The sequence below is a fragment of the Diabrotica virgifera genome, chromosome 2 (assembly GCF_917563875.1).
Source record: "Diabrotica virgifera virgifera chromosome 2, PGI_DIABVI_V3a".
In the NCBI taxonomy this organism is placed as follows: Eukaryota; Metazoa; Arthropoda; class Insecta; order Coleoptera; family Chrysomelidae; genus Diabrotica; species Diabrotica virgifera.
This window is the reverse complement of record NC_065444.1, coordinates 33,281,294-33,296,392: the sequence shown is the minus strand read 5'-3', so window position 1 is coordinate 33,296,392 and position 15,099 is coordinate 33,281,294. Positions and strand designations below refer to the sequence as shown.

The 15,099-nt window shown below is 32.1% G+C and overlaps 1 protein-coding gene across 3 annotated transcripts in view; it reads left to right on the top strand.

Annotated features, from left to right (window-relative positions):
* The window catches only part of LOC114327276 (uncharacterized), a 758,694-nt gene that overhangs the window by 314,773 nt on the left and 428,822 nt on the right, over positions 1–15,099 (top strand). For all 3 annotated transcript variants that reach the window (XM_050643570.1, XM_050643571.1, XM_050643572.1), the window contains one exon: positions 11,846–11,921. In XM_050643570.1, the coding sequence (XP_050499527.1) occupies positions 11,846–11,921 (76 nt within the window). The remainder of the gene's footprint in view (positions 1–11,845; positions 11,922–15,099) is intronic.

Below are 15,099 nucleotides of genomic sequence, written 5' to 3'. Positions count from 1 at the left end.
AGACCCAGTACATTGAAAAGAGATAAGTACAAAAAAAAAAGACGATTGGGATGTTTTCACATATTTTAAGTATAATTTCTGACGTATTAATTTGTTGACTTTTGTGGCTGTCAGTTTGTTGAATTTTTTGCTGTTGTTTTGTCGAATTTTTGCATTTTGAAGTTTTTTTATGGTATACAAACAGTTGTTTGCATAACTAATTTTTTATTAGAGTTTGAAATTTTATGGTAAGTTTATGTTATTTTACGATTAATTTTGACAACGTACAAAGCTAACCTCGTTGACACAGTTAAGGAATGCTTCTGTTTCGCCAAAGTGAATAAAATAACAAAAAGAAAATATGTTATTGAATTTTTTATATATTTTTTATTTATTTATTAATCAATGATAATAAAAGAATTTATTAAGCTACTTCAAATGGAGCTGTAATTATGCACCAAAATTTTAAAGCAAAACTTAAATTTGACATTCTATTTATTTGATAACGTCAAATTATATACTATAACCCGTGATCGGAGTAATACCCACTTTCTGTCACTTGCTGTTGCGTTTGCAAATTGTACAGGTTTAGCATAATTTTGATTGAATCGTATTTTGATAACCATTTTATACATTTATAGGTTAATATGATTTCAATATTTTATAAGAAAAAGTGTATTAAAAATAACTACACTTGAATCCACGAGTCTGTACCCGTGCGTCATTAATACCTAACGAGATAAAACACATACTTTTTATCTAGTATCATTCTCTTCCACGCACGAAACTAATGACAAACCAGCTACCGCCTGTTATTAAGTAAAAACACATGTTATTTTTATGAACGATCTAGACTCAGTACATTGAAAAGATGTAGGTACAAAAAAAGACGATTGGGGATGTTTTCACATATTTTAAGTACAATTTCTGACGTTTTGGTTTGTTTACTTTTGTGGCTATCAGTTTGTTGAATTTTTTGCTGTTATTTTGTCGAATTTTTGCATTTTGAAATTTTTTATAGTATACAAACAGTTGTTTTCACAACTAATTTTATATTGGAGTTTGAAATTTTATGGTAAGTTTATGTTATTTTACGATTAGTTTTGATAACTTACAAAGCTAACCTCATTAACACAGTTAAGGAATGCTTGTGTTTAATGTTCCGCCAAAGTGAATAAAATAACAAAAAGGAAATGTGTTATTGAATTTTTTTATAAATTGTTTATTTATTTATTAATCAATGATAATAAAAGAATTTATTAAGCTACTTCAAATGGAGCTATAATTATGCACCAAAATTTTAGAGCAAAATTTAAATTTGACATTCTATTTATTTGATAGCGTCAAAGTATATACTATAACCCGTGATCGGAGTAATACCCACTTTCTGTCACTTGCTGTTGCGTTTAGTAAATTTCCGACTTATTTCGTAAGCTTTAAATGATGACGCACGGGTAAAGACTCGTGGACTCAACTGTATAAATTAAATGTAACAATATGCTTCTTTTCATGAGCATTTTTCAGTGCGTCACAAATGATAGAAAAAAAGGTAAGTCCGTGATAATATACATTTATTACATTTATTCTAACATGATATTTTAGTTAAATCTGACAGTTGTTAGATCAATTGTGTTTATTGCATTTATAAAATGGTATTTTCTTTGATTTGTATAGTCTTATAAATTGTACAGATTATATTCGCAGATATATCATACATATATTTCGTAGTTTAGTTTGGATAATAGTTGTCGTACATATGAAACTCAACTATAACTAAGAAATAGACCAGAGCATTTAACAAAATAAATGGATTTTTAAATACAGCACCTAAAAACTTGCAACTTTTTGTATTATGTTCAGGATGATATCAAGAAACAAGTCTACAATAGAAAAATGGGTAGAAATTCATAGTAGCATTTTAAAGTGCATAAAATGCATCCAAATGTGCATAAACATGTCAAAATGAGGTGTATTAAGGGCTAGATTTTGTTATTAGGGGAACTTGGTGTCGCTGAAGATAAATACGCCCTTCGAACCGACCACCGGTTTACTGTCAAGGAACGCCATCTGGAGTTTCGAAGGTTTTCGCCACTAAATTGATGCAAACAGATTACTCGGGGATTTTTTGGGTTACTTAACAGGAATACGCCATTAGAACTGACCCCCGGTGAACCTGGTGCCCAAAAACCCTCCAAACTTCAAAAGATAACATGTCTTAGCCATGACCTTAAGCACCAGGTGGTCCGAGGGTCAATTTTGGTCACGTATTCGTATTCGTCGACCCCAAAAACCGCATAGTAATTTATTTGTATGCATTCAGTGCTAAAAACTTTCAAAAGTAAAGAAGATGACTTTCCGTAGCAGTGACCGTGAGTACCAGCTCTGGGAGTTGGTTCTGATATCGCATTCATGTACAGCAACCCTAAAAACCCCCTGTGTATTCTGTTTGCATTAATTTAGTGCCGAAATCAGTCGAAACTCCAGAAGATGACATGACTCTAGACACCAGGTACTCCGGGTATCGTTCTGATGGCATATTCGTTTCCAGCAGCCCCGAGTAATCTGTTTGGAGAAATTTATTATCGAAAACCCTCAAAACTCCAGAAGGACACTGGTGCTCCGAGGTTGCAGGTACTTCGAGGTTCAGCTCTAATGGCGTATTCGTATTCAGCGACTCCAAAAACCTCCAAGTAATAAATTTGCTACAATTTAGGGCCGACAACCCGCGAATCTCCAGATGACGTGCCTTAGCAGTGACCCCTAGGTACCAGATACTCTGAGGGTCGGTTCTGATAGCGTAGTCATATTCAGCGACCCCAAAAACCCCTTAGTAATGAAATCTAGCCCTTAATATACTTATTTTGGTATGTTTATACACTTTTGGATGAATTTTATGCACTTTAAAATACGTTATGCATATCCAAACATTTTTCTATTGTAGACTTTTTTTCCTGACATCATCCTGAACACAATGCAAATCATTGCAAGTCGATAGGTGCTGGTTTTTAGTGCTAAATGCCCTGGTCTAAAAACAAATAGTATCAAAGCTAGTGAACTCCGTCCTATTAATCCGTTCTCGCAATGGAAAAGGTACTGGAGTTGAATACTGGTTAAATATAAGCATATACTCCGTTCTTTAACGGTAAAATATTGCAAAACCTCTAAATTTTAAAGAACCGCTTGGATTAACATGAAATTTGGCATACACATAGCTAACAAGTTAAAGAAAAAAAGTGATATTGTGCCGATATGTGCTTTTGCCCTGGGGGTGGTTTTCACCCCCTCTTGAGGGTGAAAAAATATTCGTCCAAAGAAAGTCAGGAAATGGATAAACTGGCTAATTTTAAGTAACTTTTGTTCTATAGAGTTTTTTCACTAAGTCAATACTTTTCGAGTTGTTTGGCAGTGAATATGTTCATTTTTTTAACAAAATATCCACGCTTTTAGACGGTTTTTCGCAATTAAGTCAAATAGTAAGTATTTTGTCGAAAAAACAGTTTTAGAAAAAATATAGCCTGTAAAAAATTTAAAAAAAATGGTGTATATGTCACGTCTATACACCTAGTAGAAGCAGAGTTACAGCTAATGGAAAATAGGTTCATATTCGTCAAATTCCAAATGGAATATTTTAACGTGAAATAACCAAAAATGAAGCACATTTCGGGGAAAACTCATTACAACTTATTTAAGGTGTTTAAAAAAAGCTTCATTTTTGTTTAAAAAAATAATTTCTAGCATCAAAATTAAACAAGTTACGCTCAAAATAAAGTTAGTCCCTTTTGGTTTTGGTAAAAAAATCGACGAAATCACCCCCTAATTAGTATCTTAAATGAACTTAATCATTACGACTTCACAAGTTTCTTGACTCGTGTATACATTGTTTATATGATCTGTAAGTTTCATCGGTTTAAAGTCCTTACTATTGAAAGGGCTGTAGTTAAAAGGGGTTGAACGAGTCACTGATCACGAATGTATGCAAATTTAGAAACACCAAATCTTAATCAATTTTTTGTCTAGCAGAAAAACAAAAAATACATGATATTCAGAAAATCAAATCTGACTTTTTCTGTTTTTCGAGATTTTTGGTATATCTAACAATTTTTAAGTTATTTTGAAAAACAGCATATTTTTCAAAATTTAAATTTTTAAAAATTTTAATTTGAAACCAATTTTTTTCAAAAATAAGCACTTTGAATCGATGAAACTTACAGATCATATAAACACAACATAAGTAAAATAATTTGTGGAGCGGTAACGATTAATTTCATTTGAGTTGCTAATTAGGGGTTGGTCTTCCCGATCTTTTTTTTGCAAAAACAAAAGAGACCAACTTTATTTTGAGTGCAACTTGCTTAAATTTAATGCTAGAAACTTTTTGTAAAAACAAAAATAAAGATTTTTTTAAACACTTTAAAAACGTTATAACGAGTTTTCCCCAAAAAGTGCTTAATTTTTTCGATATTTCACGTCGAAATATTCTATTTGAAATTTGGTGAATATGAATCTATTTTTCATTGGCTATAACTCTAGTTCTACGAGATCCAGAGACCTAACGCGTACACCATTTTTTTTACTTTATAGGCCATATTTTTGCTAAGAACGTTTTTTCGACAAAATACTTACTTTTTGAGTTATTTGCGAAAAACCGTCTAAAAATGTGGTTATTTTGTTGAAAAATGAACATATTCACTCGCAAATAACTTGAAAAGTGTTGACTTGGCGAAAAAGCTCTATAGAACAAAAGTTACTTAAAATTTGTTAGTTTACCCATTTCCGGACTTATTTAGGACATATATTTTTTCACCCCCAAGAGGGGGTGAAAGTCACCCCCAGGGCAAAAGCATACATCAGCACAATATCACTTTTTTTCTTTGACATGTAAGCTATACACGTGCCAAGTTTCATGTCAATCCAAGCGGTTGTTTAAAATTTAGAGCAAAAACCGTGAAAGAATGGACTAATATTACTCGAAATTACATTGTATTTAGCAATCAGTCTGGTTTTCGTGAAAATCATTCATATGAGACAGCATTGCAATTAACTATAGCAGCTTTAACAGATGTCGACCGAGATAAATATGTAGTAGCAGTATTCCTTGATTTAGAGAGAACATTCGAAACCATTGATAGAAATAATCTTAGAGAAAATTGAAGAAAAATCTTTTGCGTAAAAGGTATATTTATTTCAAATCCACAAAAAAGGGCTACAAATACAAAACAGAACGTTTTCGCTCTAAAGAGAGCATCATCAGTGTTCTTTGCAAGCTCTACATGCTAAGCCACCAAAAATGCATGGTTTAAAACCCTTAAAATGTCGACTACAAGTCTTACATTATAATGTTATATATAGGGTGGCCGGAAAGTCCCTTTACATTAAAGAATTGCTGTTGTTGTACTACAAAGGTAAAAAATAATATCACAATTTTATTTGTATGTTATTTGTTACTTATTTATTTATCTATCTAAGAAATGAAAACAGAAATAATACAAACCTTCAAATGATTGATTTAAAAAAATGGAAAACCCACTACAAAGAAGTTCAAGAAAATAGACAGGAATACATAAATACATCACCAAAGCACTACAATTTAAATGGTCAAGTCGTAGAATTAAATGACGAATTCGTTGAGAGAATGATTAAATCACTAAAAAATAAAAAAGCATGTGGTCCAGAAGGAATACCAGCGGAACTTATAAAAAATGGAACTGCAAAATTGATCAAACTAATAACCTTAATTTTCAACAACTACACAAATGGAGAAAACATACCAGAAAATTGGAAAACAGGATGGATAACCCCAATACACAAAAAGGGTAACAAGGAAGACTGCAAGAACTATCGCTGTATTACTGTAACCAGCACCTTTAGCAGATTATATGGGAAAACTTTAAAAGCTCAAATAGAAAATGAATATGCACCTATAGAGATCGAACAACAAGCAGGATTCCGAGCAGGAAGATCCTGTATCGACCACATCTTCACGCTCAACCAACTCAATGAAAAAAAAGTAGCAAGAGACAGAGAAATACATCTACTATTCGTTGATCTAACTAAGGCATATGATACCGTACCACTTTGTAATTATGGCAAGTCCTGGAAAAATCCCCTATTAATATAACTTTAATAAAAGCAGTGCAACAATTCTATAACAATATCCAAGCAAACATAAAAATCAACAGCAGATTATCCGATAGCTTCATGGTGAATAAGGGACTACGACAGGGATGCAGCTTATCGCCAACACTGTTTAAAATCTATATAAATGAGGTCTTGCATAAGTGGCGCAAATCGTGTTCTGGAATGGGGATACAGCTAAATGACGACTCAACATTATACACACTGCATTTTGCTGACGATCAGGTGGTGATTGCCCAGGATAAAGATGATCTAATATTTATGACAAACCGGCTGTTTCGAGAATACAAAAAATGGGGCCTATACGTTAATATGAAGAAAACCAAATATATGTGTATAGGAGGACAGAAAAGTGAGTTACATCTAGAGGATGATATGGTTATCGAGCCAAGCTCTGATTATGTATACCTTGTAACGAGAATCCAACAAAGAATCCAAAGGAAGGACAGAATTCGAAATAGAGGAAAGAATTATGAAAGGAAAGAAGGTAATAGGAGCTTTGAACTCGCTACTTTGGTCAAAAACCATATCAAAAGAAAAGAAAACACAGCTTTATAATAGCATCTTTAAAAGCGTGGTACTGTATGGATGTGAAACCTGGCAACTGAATAAGCGAACAGAACAGAAGTTGCTTGCACTGGAAATGGACTTCTGGCGAAGATCGGCCTGCATCTCCAGAGTCTCACATATAACGAATGAACGGGTACGAGATGTTATGAATAGAAAAACAAACATAATTGAAGAAGTCCAACAAAAACAACTTTGTTAGTATGGCCATGTACAAAGAATGGAGGAACATCGACTCCCAAAGCTAATAATGGAATGGCAACTCCCGGAAAGAAGGAAAAGGGGCAGACCGAAAACAACCTGGATAAGTGGAATCCAGAAAGCCATGTCTGAGAGAGATCTCCGACCAGGAGATTGGACAGATCGACGCGGCTGGAGAATAGGAACCGGAAGGCGCAGGACGCTATAAACCGGTGTTATATATATATTTATTTATCTAAAATATCGGTGTGCAATGTGTGCATATATCCATTGTCGCAACACAACTTCATACGAGGCATGTTCCTATATGCTCATCCGTCTCAGCATGTCCGGAGTTACTGACGTAAAAGCTTGGCGAACTCCGTTTCGCAAGTCCTCATTTGAAATGTATCTGCGTTTTCTAATCTCCCCGTTAATGGAACCCCACAGTACATTGTCCGTCGTCAAACCTGGACTTTTTGGAGGCCAAGAAATTGGAGTACCTCGCCCAATCCATCGATCCGGTAAAATTTCATTCAGGCGATTACGAGCAGCGAGAGCAAAATAGGATGAGGCGCCATCTTGTTAAAATTAAATTAGGTATTCACTTGTTAATCCTTTCGCATGTGATCTTGCATTGATAACCGTACAATATCAAACTCTGCAGAGCGTTTCCGCGTCGACTTCATCGGTGAAGGTTCAATGGAATCCTCAATACCATCACATGTTTTCGAGTGCTTGGTCTTCCACTTCTTGGTGCATCGAGAACGGTTCCCAATGAAAAAGCCTTCTTTTCGTATTATAGCAAAGTTGGTGTGGATGGTGATAGTTTTTCAAAACGGACAACAAAATCATTCATACTGTCGGCCATTGTTTTATTGTTATGACACCGTTCGTGTATCCATACTGCAGTGACCAAACGTTCTTTAATTGTATACTCACTTGTGTCCGCCATCAAATTTCAATCGAAACTATTGTTGTCTGTCTGCGTGACCAGACAGATGCTCTTAACGATGCGCATGCGCCGGAAGGCCAACAAGTATTGGCGCGGTGTTGAAACATTATTATTTTTAGTATAAAGGGACTTTCCGGCCACCCTATACTAAATCCTGATGGATGAAATTAATAAGGATACCCCAAGGCATTATATGACTTTCCACGAAGCACGTGAGTTGTTGAGTCGAATTCTGTGTCTTCATAGAGAAAGGTGAAAGCCAACTCCAGGTGAAAAATGGCTTTCACCTTTCTCTATGTGAAGACAGAGAATTCGACCCAACAACTAACGTGCTTCGTGGAAAGTCATATAATGCCTTAGGGTACCCTTATTAATTTCATCCATCGTCAGGATTTAGTATACAACATTTTAACGTAAGATTTTTAGTAGATATTTTAAGGGTTTTAACCCATGTATTTTTGGTGGCTTAGCATGTAGAGCTTGCAAAGAACACTGATGATGCTCTCCTGAGAGCGAAAACGTTATGTTTAGTGTTTGTAGCCCTTATTGGGGTTTTAAAATAAATATACCTTTTACGCAGAAGATTTTTCTTCAATTTTTGTAATTAATGGTATAGAGCCAGCTACAGGAAATTCTTCCTTGTGGATTTTAAATAATCTTACTTATTAGCATTACGAATGGTCGTGAAGTTTAGTCTTCTCGGATAATACTATGGTCGGGACATGTGTAGAGCTCACCCAAACAAAGATGATCGGGTGGTTCAGTCGTGTCGGATAACAGGGTCAAGAAGTGTGTACACTCAAAAGAATTTAGTTCGTAATATTGATTAACAGTGATTATTGAATAGTATTTCGTTGTAACAACAATTTAATTTTTTGTTTCAACGAACTTTTAGACATTCACGAATGTATTTGGTTATTGTCACAATTATTCAATAATAATTGGGAAAATAACTAGAGTACATTAATCAATAACACTCAATTTATTCAGCCAATAACTAGTTTCATATATTTAATAAATAATGTTAATTCTGGCAGCAACTCACTTTCTTGATTTCGTAGATGACAAGCAATTACCTTGGTTTATCGTGAAAACGTACAGATTTCATTAAAACAATGTACAAATGTTAATATAGAGTAATATATGATTATTGTATAGATGTAAGCTGATTGTTGTGACAACGAATGCATTAATTAATCTACTACTACGTTTAATACCAACAATCAATGCGTTAATGGTGACAATAAACGTAGTTGTTGAGACAATAAATGTTTTGCTTGACCATTTGAAATGTAACGACTTTTCCTTATCGTGATACCCCTAGCTTCACTGTGTTACCATTGTTTAAAAAAGATTTCTTTGTTAAACAATGCTGTTACCTCTGCCGAAGTGCCGAATAATAATTTCGTTTCGTTTTCAAGTGTAGTCCGTAGTAGAAGGAAGTTTTCTTGTGTCTATTATCGTGAAATTTCGCTCAAATTATTTTTAAATTTTTTTCGAATCCTGAGAAAACTAATTAGTATTTTTGAAAATTTAAACGCAGAATAAAATATTACAGTGTGGTCGTTGTTCTCTGGTATTATCGAGGGTCTGAAGTCCCTAAAAATGGCCATCAATGTATAGCATTCGCAGACGATCTAACACTATTAACGACAAGTAAGACAGAGCTAAAAAATTTAATGAGAAATATAATAAAAGAAGCAAAAAAGTTTGGTCTTCTCATAAATATGGAAAAGACAAAATACATGATAATGGGAGAAACAAATAAAGAAAAAGAGGACAATTTCACATTGGAGATAGAAGGAGAAAATTCATGCTCGTTTAAAAGAGTTTCAGAATTTACTTATCTGGGTATAAAAATAGATGAAAAGGGACATGGGGAAGGCGAGATAAAAGCAAGAATAGCAAAAGGAAACAAAAAGTATGGGGCACTGCGATCATTAATGAAATCAAAATATGTCTCAAGAAAAACAAAAATAAGAATCTACAAAACTGTTATCAGACCTACAGCTACATATGCATGTGAAACATGGGTGCTTAAAAAATCAGAAATAGACCTTTTAGAAAGATGGAAACGAAAAATACAAAGAGCAATATATTTAGGCGTGAAAATAGATGGTCAATGGAGAAGAAGAACTAGTAAGGAACTTGAAGAACTCTATAACGAACCAAAAATAACGACGGCAATCAAAGCTCAGAGAATCAGATATTTAGGACACATTGAAAGAATGTGAAGGGAAATAATGCCAAAAATGGTACTATCACGTAAGCCAATCCAAAAAAGAAGAATAGGTAGACCAAGAAGGAGATGGAAAGAGAGCGTATATGAAGAGTAATATTGTGAACTGGAAAGAAAAAGCTTTGGAAAGAAAACAATGGAAGGAAGTGGTCAAGAAATGTATGGAAAGACTATAGGGAATATTAAGTGTTTTATATAAATGAATATAATATTGTATATAGTATAGTAATATAGGATATAGTGTTATAAATATATAAAGTAATAATAATTGTAAGAAAAAAAATATTAATCTTTCAGCCCTAGGTCTTCAAGGCCTGTTGAGCTTAATAAATAAATAAATAAATGAAGTCCCTGAGAACTTCTATAATGATTATTTTAATAAGTCACAGGGGTGAAAAGGAGAAAATTTAGTATGATTTTTCATTTCAAATATACCATTCAAAAGAAACTTATTCTAAGGGACTTGCCCTCGGTAATAATGTAATCTGTTATAACGCGTTTAAATTTTTCAAAAATACTTATTAGTTTTCTCAGGATTTCAAAAAAAAATGAATGCGTTTAAAAGGAATTCGATCGAAATTTTGCACCTGCGCTCTCAAAAAGGATTAAAATGTTATACATTTTTGGAATCACTATTTCAAACGCTTTTAAATGAGCTGTCACATGATGAACTTTTCCATTTAAAAAAATCAAAGTTATGCGTGTCACCTGAAGAGGGTTCGTGTAAAGTTCAAAACATTGATGTTATAATATACCTTGATTACTTTAAAAATCGACCTGTCCGAGCGTTTTGCTTATGTGCTAAAAATAAATAAGTTAATAAGGGGGGGAGAGTGTAACACTTGTTCCAGCGTACTGTATAAGTGAAATCATAATATGATTTCTCATATTATGAGAAATCACACAGTATAAAGTCTATTAGGTTTAGGACAAAAAAGGGGGATTTAAAAAATTATTATTAATCAATATCATACATTGGGCTAATGGCTAATGCATTCAGTAATTATTAATATAAAATACGTTCACAGTAGGAATGAACGAAACTGATTGTAAGAATGAATAGAATTGCTTGTAAAAATAACCATATTTATTGTGGGAATGAACGAAATTTATTGTAAGAATAAGTATTTATTGTGGGAATGAACGAAATTTATTGTAAGAATAAACGGAAATAATTTTAGAAATAAACGAAATACGTTAGGAGAAATAACACTGTTATTGACACAACGAATAGTCTTCATCGGTGAATTAACGACGTTGTTGTTTCAATGAATAGTGTTCGTTGACTCAATGAACAGAGTTCGTAATATCAATAAAGTGATATTATCGTATACATAATGAATGTTCATCCATTCAATAAACGTAATACATTGGCTCAACTAACGAAAATAATGAATTGATGAACATCGCTTTGTTGTTCCAATAAAACCAAGAATTGGACAAATTTTAAGAATTGCGTTTGTTGTCTGAATTAACATTTTTATTGATATTACGTACCTTTTTCGTTGAGTGTAGGCTATTTGATGAATGCGCGGTTGTGAAGATGGGTGAGCCCTACTAGCGCCATGTCGTCAATTTATTTAACTTTCTGTGACCCCTCGTATTTGATTCATGCTACAGCATGTATTAGATCCATTAGATAGGATTGCTAGTGCGAAATGAAAATACTTTAAATAATCCAAATATTTTCGGGTTTCCAAATTGCAACAAATACAATATATAAAATGTAATTTTTTGAATTTTTTTTTAACTTACGAATGAGATTACTTATTTTTCTTATTTTGTTTCAGAATATTCTGGATAAATTTAATCCAGGAGCCCGGCAAATGATAAATGCTGGAAAAGCTTACTTAAAAGCTTTACACGGTAAGTGTCTCTTTATTTTTTGAACAGATATATATTTTCCTCAATTTATTTCGGTATTTTCAACCATGTCCTCCTTTTAAAATCCGAATTACCATCTTTCAAATACATCAAAAGTTCTGTGCCTAACTGAAAAATTATTTTCAAGACGTTACTTACATCTTGAAAGCCAGCTAGCTTACTTACGTGGGGTAAATGAGATTTACATACAAAATACCCATGTCTTCACAAATGTTTCACATATAATTCGAGTTTTTAACGCTTTACCTTTGATGAAGTTTACATCTTTGGTGACATTTTATTAAAACACAATCTTACCTTATACTCTTGTAGATATCTTGTGAATGTTATAAACTGGGCAGAGTTGAAAATATTACCGTAGATTCTTCCAGTTGCAGTAGTTTTTGCAATGCGATAAGTAACTTTATAGCGTGCTAGTAATGATTTTCAATTCTAGTGGTTGATGATGAAAAAACGCTTGTTGATTATGAAGAGAGTTTAGCTTTCTTTCAAAAAATTCCGAAGGCTTCTTCTTTTCTGGATATCCTTAATGCAATTTCTTTACTAATAATGCACTGAGGCTTATTTAAAATAACTTTGAAGCCATAGGCACTAATGTAGCGCTTTTGCTTGGTTTAATACGGAAGTAAGACATAAAAAGAAAGACATTATCGAAACTGGTTAATAGTGGGCAGTCCGATAAGTACTTAGCCTACAAAAGAAAAAGGAAAATTTTGGAAAAGTAACAATTTACATCCCTACATAGTTTCCTTTTAGCTCCATAACTTGAGCCAGCGATGCTACAACATCTTTAACCCGCCTAAAAAATACCTTTTCTCGAGGTAAATATTAAATTGTGTCTCAGCGAGTATTAGATAAATAAACACTAGGTATAATTTCACTAGCCACGACTCCTAATACAAACAAAGATTGATTCTTGTTTATTCTAATCGAAGAGACGCTAAGTGCTTTTTGCCGAATATTTATGATGGACTTCGAATGTTTATAGGTTTGAATATTTGTAAGGAGCATATTAAATCTTTATACAGGGTGTTTCATTAAAAAGCTTTAGATTTTAGACCTTAAAATATTAAGATTTAACCCAAATCACTTAAATAAAATGTTGCTCCTTACTGAGTTACGGGGTGTTTTATTTAATCATTTAAAAACTATTTTTGCTCAGTATTTTAAAACTATTCTACGTATCCTTTATATAGTTAGCAGAAAGTGTAGCTACTATACGCCCTATGAAATTATTTTAAATAAATATTTCTGGCTATTACCAGAGGCGTACGACAGGGGACAGTGAATGGCTGAGTCTTCCTAAATTCTACGCCACTGGCGGAATTGTCATTTTAGCGCAATTTTTCGATTCTCCAATACTCTCTATGTAAATAGCATACTCTTCACTCATAACGATAAAGTCATTAGTTTTCGAGATATTTAAAGTTAAATATATTATAACGGCACAGATGTTTTGATTAATGTATTGTGCCGCTTAATTTTAAACTTCAAATATTTTAAAAACAGATGTTTTGTCGTAGGGAATGTCGATTAGAACAAAAATATGCATTGTTTCGTAAAAATTCAAACAAGTTTATATTTTTCTAAAACTTTTTTTGTTAGTTTATATACATGTTAAAGTGAAAAGTTCTACTCGCAGATTTGGCCGCTAATTGTTTATTAATTGTTTAAAAAATAACAATTGTTTTCTATAAATAATTTTAAAAATATTGTTAAATTCATCATTTTATTTTGATCAAATATGTTTCTATTTTGTTTTTGATTATGCTGAATCCGAATATGATATTGCAATTTGAAAATTCTTATACAGAAGTTCTTACACAGTATGTCTGCGTAGCTAGGAACCACATATGGAAAAAAATGTATTATCAATTTTACGAAAAAAAATTATTTTTCATAAAATGCTCTGGATAGTTAAAAATATAAAACCCAACCATCAGATATCAAATTTTATCAATTTTATACGAGTTATATCAAAAATATGAATTTTGTTAAAGAATAAAATACCTGTATATTCCAGAATATCAAAAAATGATATTATGAAAAGTTGTTTAAAATTAAAAACTGTGTTTAAATATAAAATTACATCATTTAAATCGCAAAAAAAAAAATTTTAAATTTTTTCTGAAATTACGGATACTCATCATCATTTTATTACAATTATGATAACTATTTTATTATCACTTTTATGAAAAAAAGTTATTCTCCATAAAATGCTCTCCCTGGCCTAAAATCTAAAATGCAACCATCAGATATCAGACTTTTTAAATTTTATACGAGGTATGTAAAAAATATGAATTTTTCTTAAGAGTTATGTGCCTTTATTATTCACAATATTTTAATTAGAAAATTGAACACTAAAACAAATTTTTTAATTTCAAACAACTTTTATGAATAACAATTTTGGATATTGTAAAATGTAAAGGTACTTTACTCTTGAGTGAATTTCATATCTTTTGACATACCTCGTATAAAATTAATTAAATTTGATATTTGATGATTGTATCTTAGATTATATACGATGCAGAGTATCTTATAAAGAATAACTTTTTTTCGTAAAACTAATAATAAAAAAGTTATCAATAGGTTACAAGTTACGCAGACATACTGTATAAGAGCTAAAAAAATGTTTTGCTGAACATTTATTATTGTTGAAGCTTAATATTAAATATATTTTAGGTAAGTTTTACAGAAAAAAGTTTTGATCACTTTGTATAAACATTTTTTTAGCTAGTAATTTTCGGTTTTTGTATTACATTTTTGTTATCTTTCTTAAGTATTTAAAAAGAAATAGTTTATTTCATTTCTAAAGTTAAATAATTTAGTGCATTTTAAAGACTACATCCTAAGCTTTGAAAAAGCACTTATTAAACTGTAATAGATCTGTTCAAACTTGAGTAACATCGTCTTAAAGTGGCGGTGATTCTATAAAACTACGAAGATTTCAAAAATTAGATTTTTTGAGACGTCATATAATGTGAACTAAATTTTTGAGTTTTTTTTTTGAATGAAACATCATTTAGTAAGATGCTTGAAAGGTAAGTTGTGCAAAATTGAGAGTTTTATAAGAAAAATTGTATTAGTTACACATTTTTAAATCATTTTTAAACAAAATTCATGTAGGGCTCACTTTCCGCCCACACCGTACTTATGCCCA